Source organism: Camelus ferus, chromosome 17 (genome assembly GCF_009834535.1).
Source record: "Camelus ferus isolate YT-003-E chromosome 17, BCGSAC_Cfer_1.0, whole genome shotgun sequence".
Lineage (NCBI taxonomy): Eukaryota > Metazoa > Chordata > Mammalia > Artiodactyla > Camelidae > Camelus > Camelus ferus.
Window position 1 is genome coordinate 23,869,966 of NC_045712.1, and position 13,582 is coordinate 23,883,547.

The following is a 13,582-nucleotide window of genomic DNA, read 5'->3' on the forward strand; positions in this document are numbered from 1 at the left end:
TCTGGCTGGACCAGGCGTGGTGACCTGGAGGGCTTCAGCCCCTAAAGGCCTGGGATGATTTTCCTCTGTCCTCAGAACCAGGAGGGCTGTCCTCTATGCAGAGGACATTCTCGATGCATGAGAGTCTGCTTTCTCATGCTAGCCACCAGTTCAGTTCCTCAGCCTTCCTCTCCCCATTCCATCCCCGCTCCTTTCTGCCCATAGCTTCCCTCATACGGGTGTGTCCTTTCAGTAGGACAGTCCTCCCCCACCCTCCTTTTTTCTCCTGGGGGCATATTTGGACATTGGAATGACTTTCCATTTCCTGCTTGCCAAGGCAATTCTTTCATGCCTTTAAAACATTTGGCTTTATTTTTTTTTTTTGACTTTTTTTTTTAATTTATTGAAGTACAGTCAATTACAATGCGTCGTTCTCTGGTGTACAGCACAGTGTCCCAGTCATGCATATACATACATATATTCATTTTCATTTTTTTTCCATTAAAAGTTATTACAAGATATTGAACATAATTCCCTGTGGAAACATTTGGCTTTATAAGTCAGCCCTCTTGTCTGTGGGGAAATGCGTGGAAATCCTCAGCGAGTTTGGCTGCGGGGTCAGCAGGAGACAGCTGGGGGTGGAGCCCAGGGGTGGCCGACAGAGCCCTGATATGGGGCCTCCGTCTGGCTTTGGGCCTGAGTGAGGAGATGGGGGTTCCTTGGTTTGTGCATTTAACACCTCCCACATGCCCAGGAGATCTGTGACAAGTGTACTAGGATGACAGGGACAGCTGTGGTCCTGGGGTCTGGACGGCACTGGTTCTGTACAGAGTCCTGGGTTGGGCACGTGGATCCCTCACCCTCCACGTTAGACCCATCCTTAAACCCCTTCACAGTTTGTAGTTCCAAGGACACCCTGTCTGTGTGGAGGCACCCTGTATAGTCATACTCTGGGTAGAAGCCAATAGCAGTAACCAAACCCCATACTCATACTTGGACTGGCTTGGAAGAACATTCGTAAGACTGCCGAACAATTAGATGATTTTAAGAAACCAGAATTCATCTTGGGCTCAGGGCTATGTTTAGAACCAGAAGTTTTCCCTCTTGTTAGTCTCCCGGCCGGAACCCTAAATTATAGGGCAAACAAGGCCGTAGTATCTCTAGTCCACAAATATATGGGGAGAATACAGTACCAGGTTTCTTTTGAGCGTTGATTTGAGGAAACAGCTGTGCCTATTTCCATTTGACAAGCTGGAGCTGAGAGGAGCCCAAGTGAGCTCTGCCCTGTCCCCGCTCTCCTCATCAGGGCTGGTTTAGCAAACAGGGAGGAGGCAGACTGGATGCCTGTTAACTCTCCATGAGGCAAATTGTCAAAGCCAAAGGCCTGAGGTGGAGACTAAGAAACATCTGAGTCCGTGAAGCTCCATATCCTCAGTGACTACGTGATGAACAGTTTGATGAAAGATGAAGTTGAAAAGACATAATCGTGTGTGTCTGTCCATTTCTTCCAGTTTTGCGCTAAGGGTCTATACTGTATACTAGGAGGGTACTAGTGAGACAGCCCAGATCTGGGGCCTGGGTCACTGTCCTCTCCTCTCCTCTCTCTGGCCAATCTCAGGCCATGGACCAGTTGCTGGTTGCTTTTGTCTGTTACAGAGTTTCAGTTTCTGGAGCAAGCTGGGCAGGGGCAAGGTCCAGTGTTAGAGATTAATAGAAAAAGAGAAATTTCCATCTTGAGCAGGTGTTAATGATTGACCACCCCACTCAACTAGAGGGGGGCATTCTGTCAAGTCAGCTCATGACATCTTTATGGTAAAACTCCAGCCACTGCTGGCTGTTGGCCAGGTGCGTGCAGACCTCACTTGCTCGTGACTGTCAGGCTGTGTATAGGCCCCTAAGCAGCTGAGTCCTGAAGTTCCATGGACTGGGCCGCTGCTGCTCAGGAAACCCTGCCTGGGACATCTGCTGACAACTGGGGAGTCACTGAAATGTGACTCTGGCCCTTCAGCATCTGAGGTCCATCCCCAGACCAGTGGTGGACCTCACGGGCCTCACCTGTGGTCTTCAACCTTGGGTTTTGCCCACTGGTAATGTCCTGTGGAGAAGCAGTGATTTTCACCTTGAGTGCAGAATGGCAGTGATGCGTAATGTCAAGTGCAGTGTCACGATGGGCAGGTGGGGGTCCTAGGGGCATTTCAGTTGTAACTGCACCTTTTGAAAGTCAGGTTTATTAGTATACAAATAGTAACATTCACCATTTTAGAAAGTGAACCATTCTGTGTGATCGCCGTCATGATCAAGTTATAGAATCTTTCCATCAGCCCCCAAAATTCCTTTGTGCCTCTTTGTAGTCAATCCACTTCTTCCACCTCCAGTTCCACGCAACTGTTAATATGCTTTCTGTCACTGTAGATGAGTTTGCAGTTTTCAGAATTTGATATAAATGAAATCATGTAGTTACATATATATTTTGGGGGGATCTGGTTTCTTTCAGCCTAATTATTTCGAGATTCACCCATGTTGTTACATGTATCAGTAGTTCACTTCTACTTATTTCTGAGTACTTTTCCATCAGATAGATAAACAATTTTTTATTTGCCTGTTCATGTTTGGGTTATTTTCAATTTGGGGCTATTACAAATAAAGCTGCTGTTAATTTCTATATAAATATCTATGGGCATACGTTTCCATTTGTCTTGGATAAATACCTAGGAGTGGAATGGCTGCAACATATAATAGGTATATGTTTAACCTTTTTTTTTTTTTTTGAAATGTTTAATCTTTTAAGTAACTGTCAAACTGTCTTCCATAATGGTTATAACATCTTACATTCTCCCTAGCAGTGTATAAGAGTTCAAGTTTCTCCACTTCCTCGCCAGCACTTGAGGTGATCAGTCTTTTTAACTTTAGATCATTGTAATAGGTATATAATGGTATCTCACTATGATTATAACCTGAATTTTTCTAATGACAAATAATGTAGAGCATCTTTTTACAAGTTTGTTTGCCATCTTTATATGTTCTTTAGTGAAGTGACTGTTCAAATCTTTTGCCTTTTTTTTTTTTTTAACGTTGTTTGTCGTATTGGATTTTGAAAGTTCTTGTATATTCTGGATATAAGTCCTTTACCAGTTATGTGACTTGCAAATATTTTCTCCCAGTCTGTGTTTTCATAACAGCGTCTTCCAGAGAGGAGATGTTTTGAATTTTGATGAAGTTCATTTTATCAACTTTCTCTTTTCGGATCACGCTTTGGGTGTCATATCTAAGAAATCTTCACCTGACCCGAGGTCACAAAGATTTTCTCCATTTTAGAAGAAAAATATATACCAGTATTATAGTTTTAGAGTTTACATTTAGGTCTGTGAACCATTTGGAGTTACTTTTTGTGTATGGTGTGAATGTACTGAGGTTCTTCTTTTTTTTTTTTAATGGATATCCAGTTGTTCCAGCAATTGGTGAAAATACTGTCTTTTCTCCACTAAGTTGTTTGTGTACCTTTGTTACAAATTAATTGACCCAATATGTGTGGGTCTATTTCTGACTCTATTTGTTCATTGATCTATGTGTATATCCTTTCACCAGTACCACACTGTCTTGATTTCTATAGCTTTAGACTGTCTTAAAATCAGGTAACGTGAGTCTTCTAATTTTGTTTTCCCTTTCAAAATTGTTTTGGCTTTTCTAGTTCCTTTGCCTTTCCATATAAATTTTAGAGTCAGCTTTTTGATTTCTTTAGATGATTTTGGGGGAGAAATTGATCTCTTAACAACATTGAGTCTTCAATACATGAACATGATGTATCTCTTTGTTGATATTATTAATCTGGTTTTTCTCATCAGTGTATTATCGTTTTCAGCACACAGATTTTGTACATATGATGTAGAGTTCTATCTAAGCATTTTTGTAATGGGTTGAATGGTGCCTCCCCCCAAAAAAATGTCCATGTCTTAACCCCCAGAACCTGTGAATGTGGCTTTACTTGGGAAAAGGGTCTTTGCTTATGTAATTAAGGATCTCAAGATTAGATCATCCTGGATTATTAGGTTGGCTCTAAATCCAGTGACAGGTGTTCTTACAGGGGACACAGAGAGAAGAGAAGGCCCTGTGAAGATGGAGGCAGAGAGTAGAGTTATGCAGCGATAAGCCAAGGAATCCTGGAGCCACAAGAAACTGAAATGGATTCCTTTTTGGTGCTTCCAGAGGGAACGTGGCCCTTTTGAAGTCTTAATTTCAGACTTATGGCCTCCAGAACTCTGCGAGAATACATTTCTCTTGTTTTAAGCCACCAAGTGTGACAGTTTTTTAGACAGCTCTAGGAAACTGATAACACATGTTTTTTGGTGCTATTCAAAAGATAATGGCCAAGAATTTTTGGAAAGTAATGAAAGGTATCCAACCATAGATCCAAGAAGCTCAGAGAAATGACAAGCCGGTTAAAGAAACAAGAAAAACAAACCAAAAGCCCACACAAATTATATTCAAGCTTTTGAAAGCAAAGATTAAGAGAAATTCTTGAAGGTGGTCAGAGAAAGGAGATGCATTATGTACAGAGGATCAAAGGTAAGAATTCTGTTCTTATTCTCATATGAAACTACACAAGCCCAAAGACATGGAAGTAACATGTTTAAAGTATTCCAAAAAAAAAAAAAAAACCTGTCAACCCAGAATTCTATATGCAGAAAAAAAAAACTTTTAGAAATGGAGAAATAGAAACTTTTTTTCCCCAGACAAACCAAAGCTGAGAGAATTCATTACCCGTAAACTCGTACTATAAGAAATGTCTTGGGAGAGGGTATAGCTCAGTGGCAGGGCACATGCTTAGCATACTCCAAGTCCTGGGTTCAATGCCCAGTACCTCCAAAAAATAAATGTCTCTGTTCTCTTTCTTCTCTCTCTGAGATTCCAGTCACACATTTAGACAATTTGTTGTTATGGATGCTCTCTTCTGCTTTCCTCGTCCCTGTTATGTTTCAGTTTGAGGACTTGATCTGTCTTCAAGGTCATTGATTTATTTTCCTCAGCTGAATTGAGCCAACTACTAGCCCAGGAAAGCGATTCTTCTTATCTGTTACTGGGTTTCTTATTTCTAGCGTTTCCATCGACTCGTTCTTATAACTTTACCTCTCTGCTGAAATTCTACCTGTTCGTGCATGTTGTCCACAATTTTTCAATGAAACCTTTAACATACTACTCATAATTATTTTCAGTTCTCCATCTGATAGTGCCAGCATCTGTCATCTGAATCTGATTCTGCTCGTTACTTTGTCTCTTGACAATAAGATTTATTTTTCCTTGTCTTTTTGAGTGTCTTAGAATTTTTTTGGTTGAATTTTTGATTGAATGCCAGACATTGTGTTTAGGATAGCAGAAACTAAGATACATAGTCGGTCTGATCAGGAGGTGAGCTCAGTGTAGCATTACCTGGCACTTAGGGAGCGGTCCCGGTGTTGGAGGATTTTCCTCAATGTCCTTGCTCCATCCCCAGCTTTCAGCCCACCCTGAGGCCTGCTCCTCCGAGGGTGTCTGTTTCCGTGTTCTTGTGCTTCCCCCAGCAACAGGCTTCTGTTGCTTGTTCCTGTTGCTTGCTGGCTTTGTTGGAGGGATTCTCTGCTGTCCAGGCCCAGCTACAGTCTTAGTCAGGCCCTGTGTCCCTGGGTCTCAGAAGTAGGGCATTCTTAGTAGCCCTGCCCTTCCTCGGCCATTGGAGCCCTCAGTCGTCTCCACTCAGGGTGGTTTCCTGCCTCTCCCCCAGGGAAGAGGGGTTTTTATCTTTTTTTGCTCTGTCCCCAGTAGCTTAAGGATTTTGTTCCATAGGTAAGAAGGGTCCTGGCGGGACTTCATGCCTTTTCTATGTCTACTCCCTGCCTCCAGGCCTGCACCCTGGAGAATGAGTTTCTCCCACTCATGGCCCTGCCCCCTTCTTTCTCCTGAATGCCCAGTGGAGGTTTGTGGAGACCCTGTGAGGAGAGGCAAACTTCCCGTGTCTTTGACTCCCAGCGGTTCTTCACTCTCACCCTGTCCACACTGTGGCGATTTGTTAAAATGTGTAACTTAATTCTTCTCAGCCACTTGTGTGGCATTCAGTGTCTCTTCTTCCCATGCTTTGCCAGCAGTCAGCTGAAGCCCACTTCCTGTTTTCCTTGGAAGAGCCTGCCTTTCCCTTAGATTTCAGGCTAGTTGTTTGCTCTGTGACCTCAGCTCTCTGATTTAAGAAAACTTATGGTTCTTTTAGATTGTCGGCCTTTTTCTTGTTAGGCTGGGATAAATGCTTCCCCTAACTTTATATCTTATATAGCCAAAGCTCCTATCCATACCTGCATCTTGATGATGAAAAAGTGAGACCGTAGTCAATCCAGAGAGCAGTCAAGAATGGTCTCAACCTGATGGGTTGATTTCTTGTCCCAAGGAAGACCTGCAAGCTCTGCTCTTAGGTTTTGTTTTTTAATGAAAATTTACATTAGTCACCATGATATTTATGCAATTCCTACTGTGTGCACAGTGCTAAGCTCCTGGTGGCATATGACAGGCTGGCAGCAGCAGAACTGAGGGAAGCAGAAGATTAATCTACTGGGGGAAGGATAAATTAGGACTTTGGGATTAACAGATACACAGTACTATATATAAAGTAGATAAACAACAAAGGCCTACTGTATAGCACAGAGAACTAGATTAATTTCTTGTAACAAGTTATGATGGAAAAGAATCTGATAATATATGTATCTATATGTGTATGTACACATATAACTGAATTGCTTTGCTCTAAACCTGAAACTAACATTGTAAATCAACTACACTTCAATAAAAGATAAAATTTAAAAAAAAAAAAAAAGGTTAACATGTGAGAGCCCGAGCTCCCACACCAGGTGGGTGAGAGGGGACACCTCCCCAGACCCCAAATGAGATTTCCACAAACTTAAGTAGATTCATCTATTCAGAGTTTCACCTTTTTGTTCTTGTGATGTTAAGATGTTTCTATTTGATAAAACTGAAAGTTGTTGACTTGGTGCAGCTCTCTGCGTATGTAGGTATGTAAGCATGAGTTAAGTTGTGATTTTAGGGGTGATATACCTAAGGGAGGACGACCAGGCAAGGCCCCAAGTGGCCCTTGATGTTGAACAGACAAAGCCCTGATAGGACGTTTCCCCCTAAACACTGCCTTTGTTATTCCTCACAGCCCTTCCTCTTCTTGCCTTCTTATCTCTGCTTTATCGCATACTTATTTGCCAAGCTCTGGGGGAAACTGGCCTGGCTGTCTCCAGAGTGCTGGAGTGCAGGTGAGTGGCTGAAATGCTGTGCGGGGGTAGGGCTGCTGGCCCTTGGCCTGGGGAAGGTTTCATTCCACAGGAATGTCACCTTGGTGGGCTTGGCTCTGGGAGGCGTGGAGTGTGTGTGGAGGGCCCACTCTGTGTTCAGCTCTGTTCCCAGCAGGCATTCCAGGTCAGGCAAGGTGGGGGAGTGACACAAAAAGTGTTAGAGCCAGAGCCAGGAGCCTCTACCGGGAGGTAAGAGAGGAGCTGGGCACGGGAAGCAGGTCTGCAGGCGACAACTCCTGTCAGAGGCTGCTTCCTGTCAGGGAACTGCCTGTACTTTGGGTTCAGATCCCAGCTCTGTCGTTTCCTGTGTTAGAGCAGGTTATTTAACCTCTCTGAGCTTGCTTCCTCATCTGAAAAGTGAGGTTAGTAATGCCTGCTGTGGAGGGTCATTGTTAGGACTAAATGAAGTGCCATAAAAATGCTGGCACATAGAAGGTGGCAAGTGAACCACAGCGATTGCCATCCTGATGGTGCTAGACTGGCCGTGTGTTAAATGCTGTGATGTCTGCGGATGAGCGTGGACGGGCAGTAGAGAGGGCTGTTTCCTGGTGAAGGTGAGACCAGGACCAAAGAGCGTGGCCAGAACCCTGGACTCGTGAGTGAGGCTGGAGGCTGGGCGCCTTCCGATGGTCACTTCCTGTCTGAGCCTCAGGTTCCTGCTGCTCTGTCTGCCAGAGGCCACCTCCCTGGCTCGGGCACGTGGCTGCTGTCCTCGGGACTCCTTTGGAGCTGGCTGGTTTTGGGCTTAGGAGGGTTTCTGCCGCTGAAGTCAGTGGTGCTCACTCCGCCCCGCTTCCCACTGTCAGTGAGCTTCCAGAGGCTCGGCGCTGTCCATTTCTGGGCTGCTCAGTAAAAGCACTCAGAATTTCCATCCCCTCCTTCCCAGGCAGCAGGCGGTGCTGGTCTGGCCACTCCTTGAGGATGCTGGCTGTCAGGACAGAGTGGCCTTTCCTGAGGAAACCGGGAGACTCTGTCTAGAGGAAGAGCATGCCTGTCTGAAAGGGGGTCCTTCGGAGGTAGTGGGCACAGGCGTCTCAAGAAAGGCGCTGGTGATTTTCAGAGAAGCGCCTCTTGCAGCTCAGTCATCACCCCCATTTATTCTGAGGAAGGGGAGGGATTCCCAAGATAGATTAAACCTCTTGCCCAGGGCCCCCCAGCCCTGGTCAGTGGTGGAGCTCAGATATCAGTCAAGGCCGTCTCTTCCCTACCGTCCACTACTGTGTCTCCTGACAGCTGCCTGGGTCTGGAGGCCGCTGCAGTGAGGTGGAGGCCAGTCAAGGCTTCTGAAACATTTCCTTTTGGGATGGACTTCTGGGTGGGCTTTGAGACTGAAGTGTATCGCTTCCTGGAGGACTGGAAGGGCCCCAGTCCCGTGGGCACCACAGCAGACATGTGGACAGTGGGCATGTGGATGTGGCGCTGTTCCTGTTTTCAAGCACACTCTTTTGGCTTGTGTCTCACATTCAAGTTCTCTTTAACTGCCAGGGCCTGCATTTTTCCAAGTTCAAGTTGACATGCATTTGAGAGTTTGTTATCTATGAAATTAGAACACTTGCCGAATAAAGGAAAATACGCAGGTAGGGCCTGTGTGCTGAACTGCCCTCCTCTGCTGGTTGGGAATCCTTTCCTGGGCTGAGTCTTTTCAGGAACTCTGAGGCCTGCCCAAGGTGAGCATGTCCAGGGCTGAGCACCTTCCTGGGGCCGGGCCATTGGATTCATCCAAGAGATGGGTCGACTCAGAGGAGATGTAAGCCGGCTGCTGATGGTGGGCATGCAGGCCAGCCTAGTGTCAGAGCTAGGAGGTGGGCTAGTGTGCAGGTATCCTTGGTGAGCCCCAGTCATAGCCAGTATACTCCAGTGGCCGTGGCAGGGAGGGGTGCTGGGTGGAGTACCCTGGCTCTGTGATGTAGGGGTAGTTGACAAGCTTTGAGCCCAGTGATGTGCTGGATTTGGAGGGGAGAGGAGTGATGAGTGTAGATGGGAGACAAGGAGAGGGACAAAGATACATGGGCAGGTGGTGGGCCTTGTGGGCGGTCTGGCATTGATTCATCCCACTCATGTGTTCTGGCCCTGGAGATGCAGTGGCTGGAGGAACAGGATAGGGATGGGGCAGGTCCAGGTGTTCAGGAGCACAGAGGAGCTTCTGATTGGGAGTGCAAGGTTGTGGGTGAGTTGAGGATGGGATGCTCAGAGCAGGGGAAAGGAAGGGTGGAGGAGGGCCTGCCCAGCAGTGGGGACCATGGGAGCTGGGCCTGGGGATGCAGAGGCGTGGGGGAGCTGTGGAAGGAGGCAGGCCAGAGCAGGGTGCCCGTGAAGGGGCTTGAATTTTCTCCTGAAGGTGGTAGAGATCCCTGGAGGACTGGCAGAACTGAGGACTGGTGTGGTAACACTTGGAAGGTCTGTCAGTGAAGTCATGGTTTAAAACACTGAGTCCCCAGTGTGGCTGCATTTCTGGGTGACTGGGGCTTTGGGGCTTGTCATGCCCACAGGGAACAAGTCCACAGAGGAATTGTGGGTTCCAGGACCAAAACTGGGACATCTGCCCACTGTGTCCTTGAGAACCGAGTGGCTCCCAGAATCCCACCCACTGAACACATGCATGATGCTTTTGAGGTCCCGAGAAGCCTTTGTGTGCAGAGCCGTGCCTGACTTTCGGGGAAACATGCTGGACTGGAATGAGCCCCCTTTGGAAATCACGGATCCTCAGTGGTGGTGGGCGGCGGGGAGGGGATGGCTTCTGCAGCTGGGGACTGAAGGATCTTAGGCAGAGATGCCAAGCCCCTCAGTGGGTTCCTGGAGTCTTGTCTAAGCAAGCCGCCTGTCCTCTGGATTCTGACTCCTGCCAGCCACCAGGCCAGGACGTTCACATAGAATCCCTGTTTACCCAGGGTGTCTGCACCAGGGCAGGGTTGTTCTGGGCCATCCCCATCCCTTGAGTGAGGAAGTTGGCATTGAGCTGACCAGGAGGAGGGCTGACTTCAGAGCCAGGCCGGCCTTCAGGGTCTTGACTCTTGAGAGGCCTACAGGGAGGTTCAGGTGATGTGAAGAGTTGGCAGCCCCCAGCCTCTCTGAGGGCCTCCAAGAGCTGGCGGAGGGCACTCGTCAGCCCACCTCACAGCCCTCCCAGGCCCCTCCAGGCCAGACTGCCAGGCGCTCTGATTCTGCTCCTCACTCATGGCCTCTGGTCAGAAAGGAGGCCCCAGAAGGGAGCGTACAGGCCCGGACATGGGAGTCCTGCCACACTGCCGTTACTCACCAACATTTGGAACTCGTTTTCTCAAGTTTGCTGGTGGTTTAATCCACTTAATCCATCAGAGGGCTATTCCTCATTGTGTTTCCTCAGCACTAAATCAAGACTAAGGGGCTCTCTTTCCTTTTCGTTGTCTTTAGCCAGAAGTGGATTTTCCTGTCCCACCAGGCAGAGGCAGAAGTCAGGAGTCGATGCAGAGCCAGCCCCAGGAGCCTGTCAGCATGCCCCAGACACTGACCAGCACGCTGGAGCATATCGTGGGCCAGCTGGACGTCCTCACCCAGGTAAGCTGTGCTGTAAATTCACCCCATCGTCTGCACTGGCCTCGCATTTGGGCCATTTGAAATTGGGTTTTTAAAAAACATTATAACATACCTATTTGCCAACCCACATGAATGAAACAGCTGTGCCTGCCCTGGGATCCTGGTTCTCAGAGCCATCCAATCCCTGGCCAGACAACTGGACCCCAAAATCACCAACCCTGGATCCTGCTAGGGAGCACCCCACCCAGTGCTGGCTTGGGCCGCAGCAGCTTAGAAAGAAACACTGTCTGTCCCTTCCTCTGACTCTTCACTGGGTGGGCACTCCAGGGACGTGCCAGGGAACCACATGCAGTGAGAATCAGGGCGTCTGAGAGCCCAGGCTGCGGGATCGAGCGGGCACTGCTCCTTACCCTCTGAGCAACCTTGGAGAAACATCTTCAGCTCTCCAAGCCCCGGTGTGTTTATCTGTGATGTGCAGTGAGGTGGGCTACACCAGCCACATTTGTGATCAGGATTAAAGGAGATGAGTCTGCAGGAAGTGTTTGGCCTGTGCCTGGCCCTAGGGAGCTGCTCAGTGCTTGTTAGCTGTCTACCCTCATCAGTGAGGTCAACATGCCCCCAACCTCCCAGAGTGTCAGTGCATCTGGCAACTCATAACACAGACTTGCAATACAGTGGCTCCAGTGAGAGCAGTATCCCTGGCAGAGGGGGCGGCCAGCACTGCAGGCCTGCCCAGAGGGGTGTCTCATCCTCGAGTGGGAGAGCAGTCCTGGCAGAGGGAGCGGCCTGCCTGCAGGTCTGGAGGAGGCCATGGGTACATCCAGGCAGTGAGCTAAGCCCAGCGCGGCTGGCATGGGGCATATAGGTGGTGGCGGCAGCTGGGCCAATGTGGGATTTAAAGATCCTTGGGGTTCCTCCCCTCCTTGGATCTGGGTGCAGGCCCCTGTTTCCTGTGCCAGCTCAGGGGTAGAGCAAGGATGCAGGAGGGAGGCAGAGGACCCTGGAGTCTCTGACAGAAATTGAACTGAAGTGACGTGGCGTCCCTTCCCTAGCTCTGGATCTGGGACCAAGTGCACCAAGTTCCTCCACATTGTGTCGCCTGGTCCTCAGTGTGTCACAGCACCCCAGCTGCTACTGCACACCGTGGACCCACTGAAGGAAGGACGTTTGAAGGGAGAGGTCAGACCTCGGTGACTAGGGGCTGGTGGGACTATGTGCACATCATCCAGATGGTTCTGAGTTTCTTTACCCTTGAGAAGAAGGCGTGAGTTAAGACAGATGAGCAATGGGCAAAGACTGAAAAAATTATCCCCCTCAGACCTGTCAGAAACTGCCGTGCCCGCCTCCTGTTCTTCGCGGCATCATCAAGTGAGAGATCAGGGGAGGTGGAATGAATTAGAACTTCATAGAATAAAATTGGAAATTAAGTCTGAGAGGATGGTTAAAAATAGCTTCATTGGATCCAGAGGAGTATAACACTGAAAACATTTCCTGTCACTGTGTTTGAAGGGTGTACATGGAAGGTTTCATTATGTGTTAGCCGTCAGGAGTACGGTAGTAACTTTGGAAGAAACTGGCATTGCACGAAACTAGCGAAGGCTCTCTGGTGGCCTTGGCGTGTGGCTGGGGTCTGGATGTCTCAGACACCCTCGTCCTGCTCACACCATTCAGCCTGTTTGCAAATCCAAACAACACTCCACCCTGACCCAGTGCCAAGCCCCTGAGCCAGTCGCCTGCTCTGCTGGCCAGCGTGCGTTCCTAAATGCCACGCAGGGAGGCGCGTTCCTGATGGACTCAGTGTGTCCTGAGGAAACGTGGGTTCCACAGATGAAGCCCCAGTTCGGGCCTTGGAGCGCAGCCCATTTTCAGAATGCGGAGTGGTGTTTGCACGTGCTCCCTTCAAGCTTGGTCGCCGGTTGTCTTCCAGGCCCACCTCCTGTCCTGGAGTCAGGGCTCTAGCTGAGGTGTTCCAACTACAACCAGGGCTTCCCCCACTGGGGTTGGAGGTTCCCTGCCGCCTCCTCTTGGGACCAGCCTTGCTGGGGTAGCCCCCTCCCTGGAGGATCCCCTGGGGCGTAGACTTGGGCGACCAGCGGCATCCTCCCCCTGCCAGTACCTCAGCGGGGCTCTGAGCCTCCTTGTTATGTAAGTATTGCCCTCGGATGCTGCCGCCACAGCGGGTGCCCCTCACCAGCCTGACACACCTCTGCTCTGGAGGTCGGGGATGCCTCGGCCACCCCAGCACTGACTCCTACTTCAGTGTCTTCCGTCTGAATCGTGCTTGTTCTCCTCTGTCCCGCCCCATCACTGCCCCTTCCCTCCCCCACAAGGAAGTCTTCTAAGCAGCCTGTGAGAGAGACAGTGCCTTCTGGGTCCTTCAGGCCTCCGTCCTGCAGAACATCCTTCTGGGAAGAAGCATGGGGCCGCAGTGGGCAGTGGCCGGGATGGGTTGTTTACTGAGTGAGTCACGAGCCTCTAGCCCCTGGGTGACAGAGCAGGCGCCCCACCGTGGAGGCTCACTGTCTTCAGAGCCTGCCTTCCCTCCGGCTTGTCAGGCTGGGTGCAGCCCAGTGATTGGGTTCTTCTCGAGGTTTGTGGCCCATTTGGCACTGGTCCGAAGGCCAAGGACCCCGCCTCAGTCCTCGTCAGCGCAGCTCTGTGCAAAGCAGAGGCCCAGAAGTCATGTGGCTGAGCAAGCCTGGGGAGAGATGTGGCTCAGAGCTCATTTAGGTGCAAGTCCTGGCTTTCCCACCTCTAGCTCAGTGACCTTGGGC

The 13,582-nt window shown here is 49.1% G+C and overlaps 1 protein-coding gene across 4 annotated transcripts in view; it reads left to right on the plus strand.

Annotated features, from left to right (window-relative positions):
• POC1A (POC1 centriolar protein A) overlaps positions 1 to 13,582 on the plus strand; it is a 66,977-nt gene that overhangs the window by 38,504 nt on the left and 14,891 nt on the right. For all 4 annotated transcript variants that reach the window (XM_006179981.3, XM_032458370.1, XM_032458368.1 and 1 more), the window contains one exon: positions 10,686 to 10,829. In XM_006179981.3, coding sequence (XP_006180043.2) covers positions 10,686 to 10,829 — 144 coding nt within the window. The remainder of the gene's footprint in view (positions 1 to 10,685; positions 10,830 to 13,582) is intronic.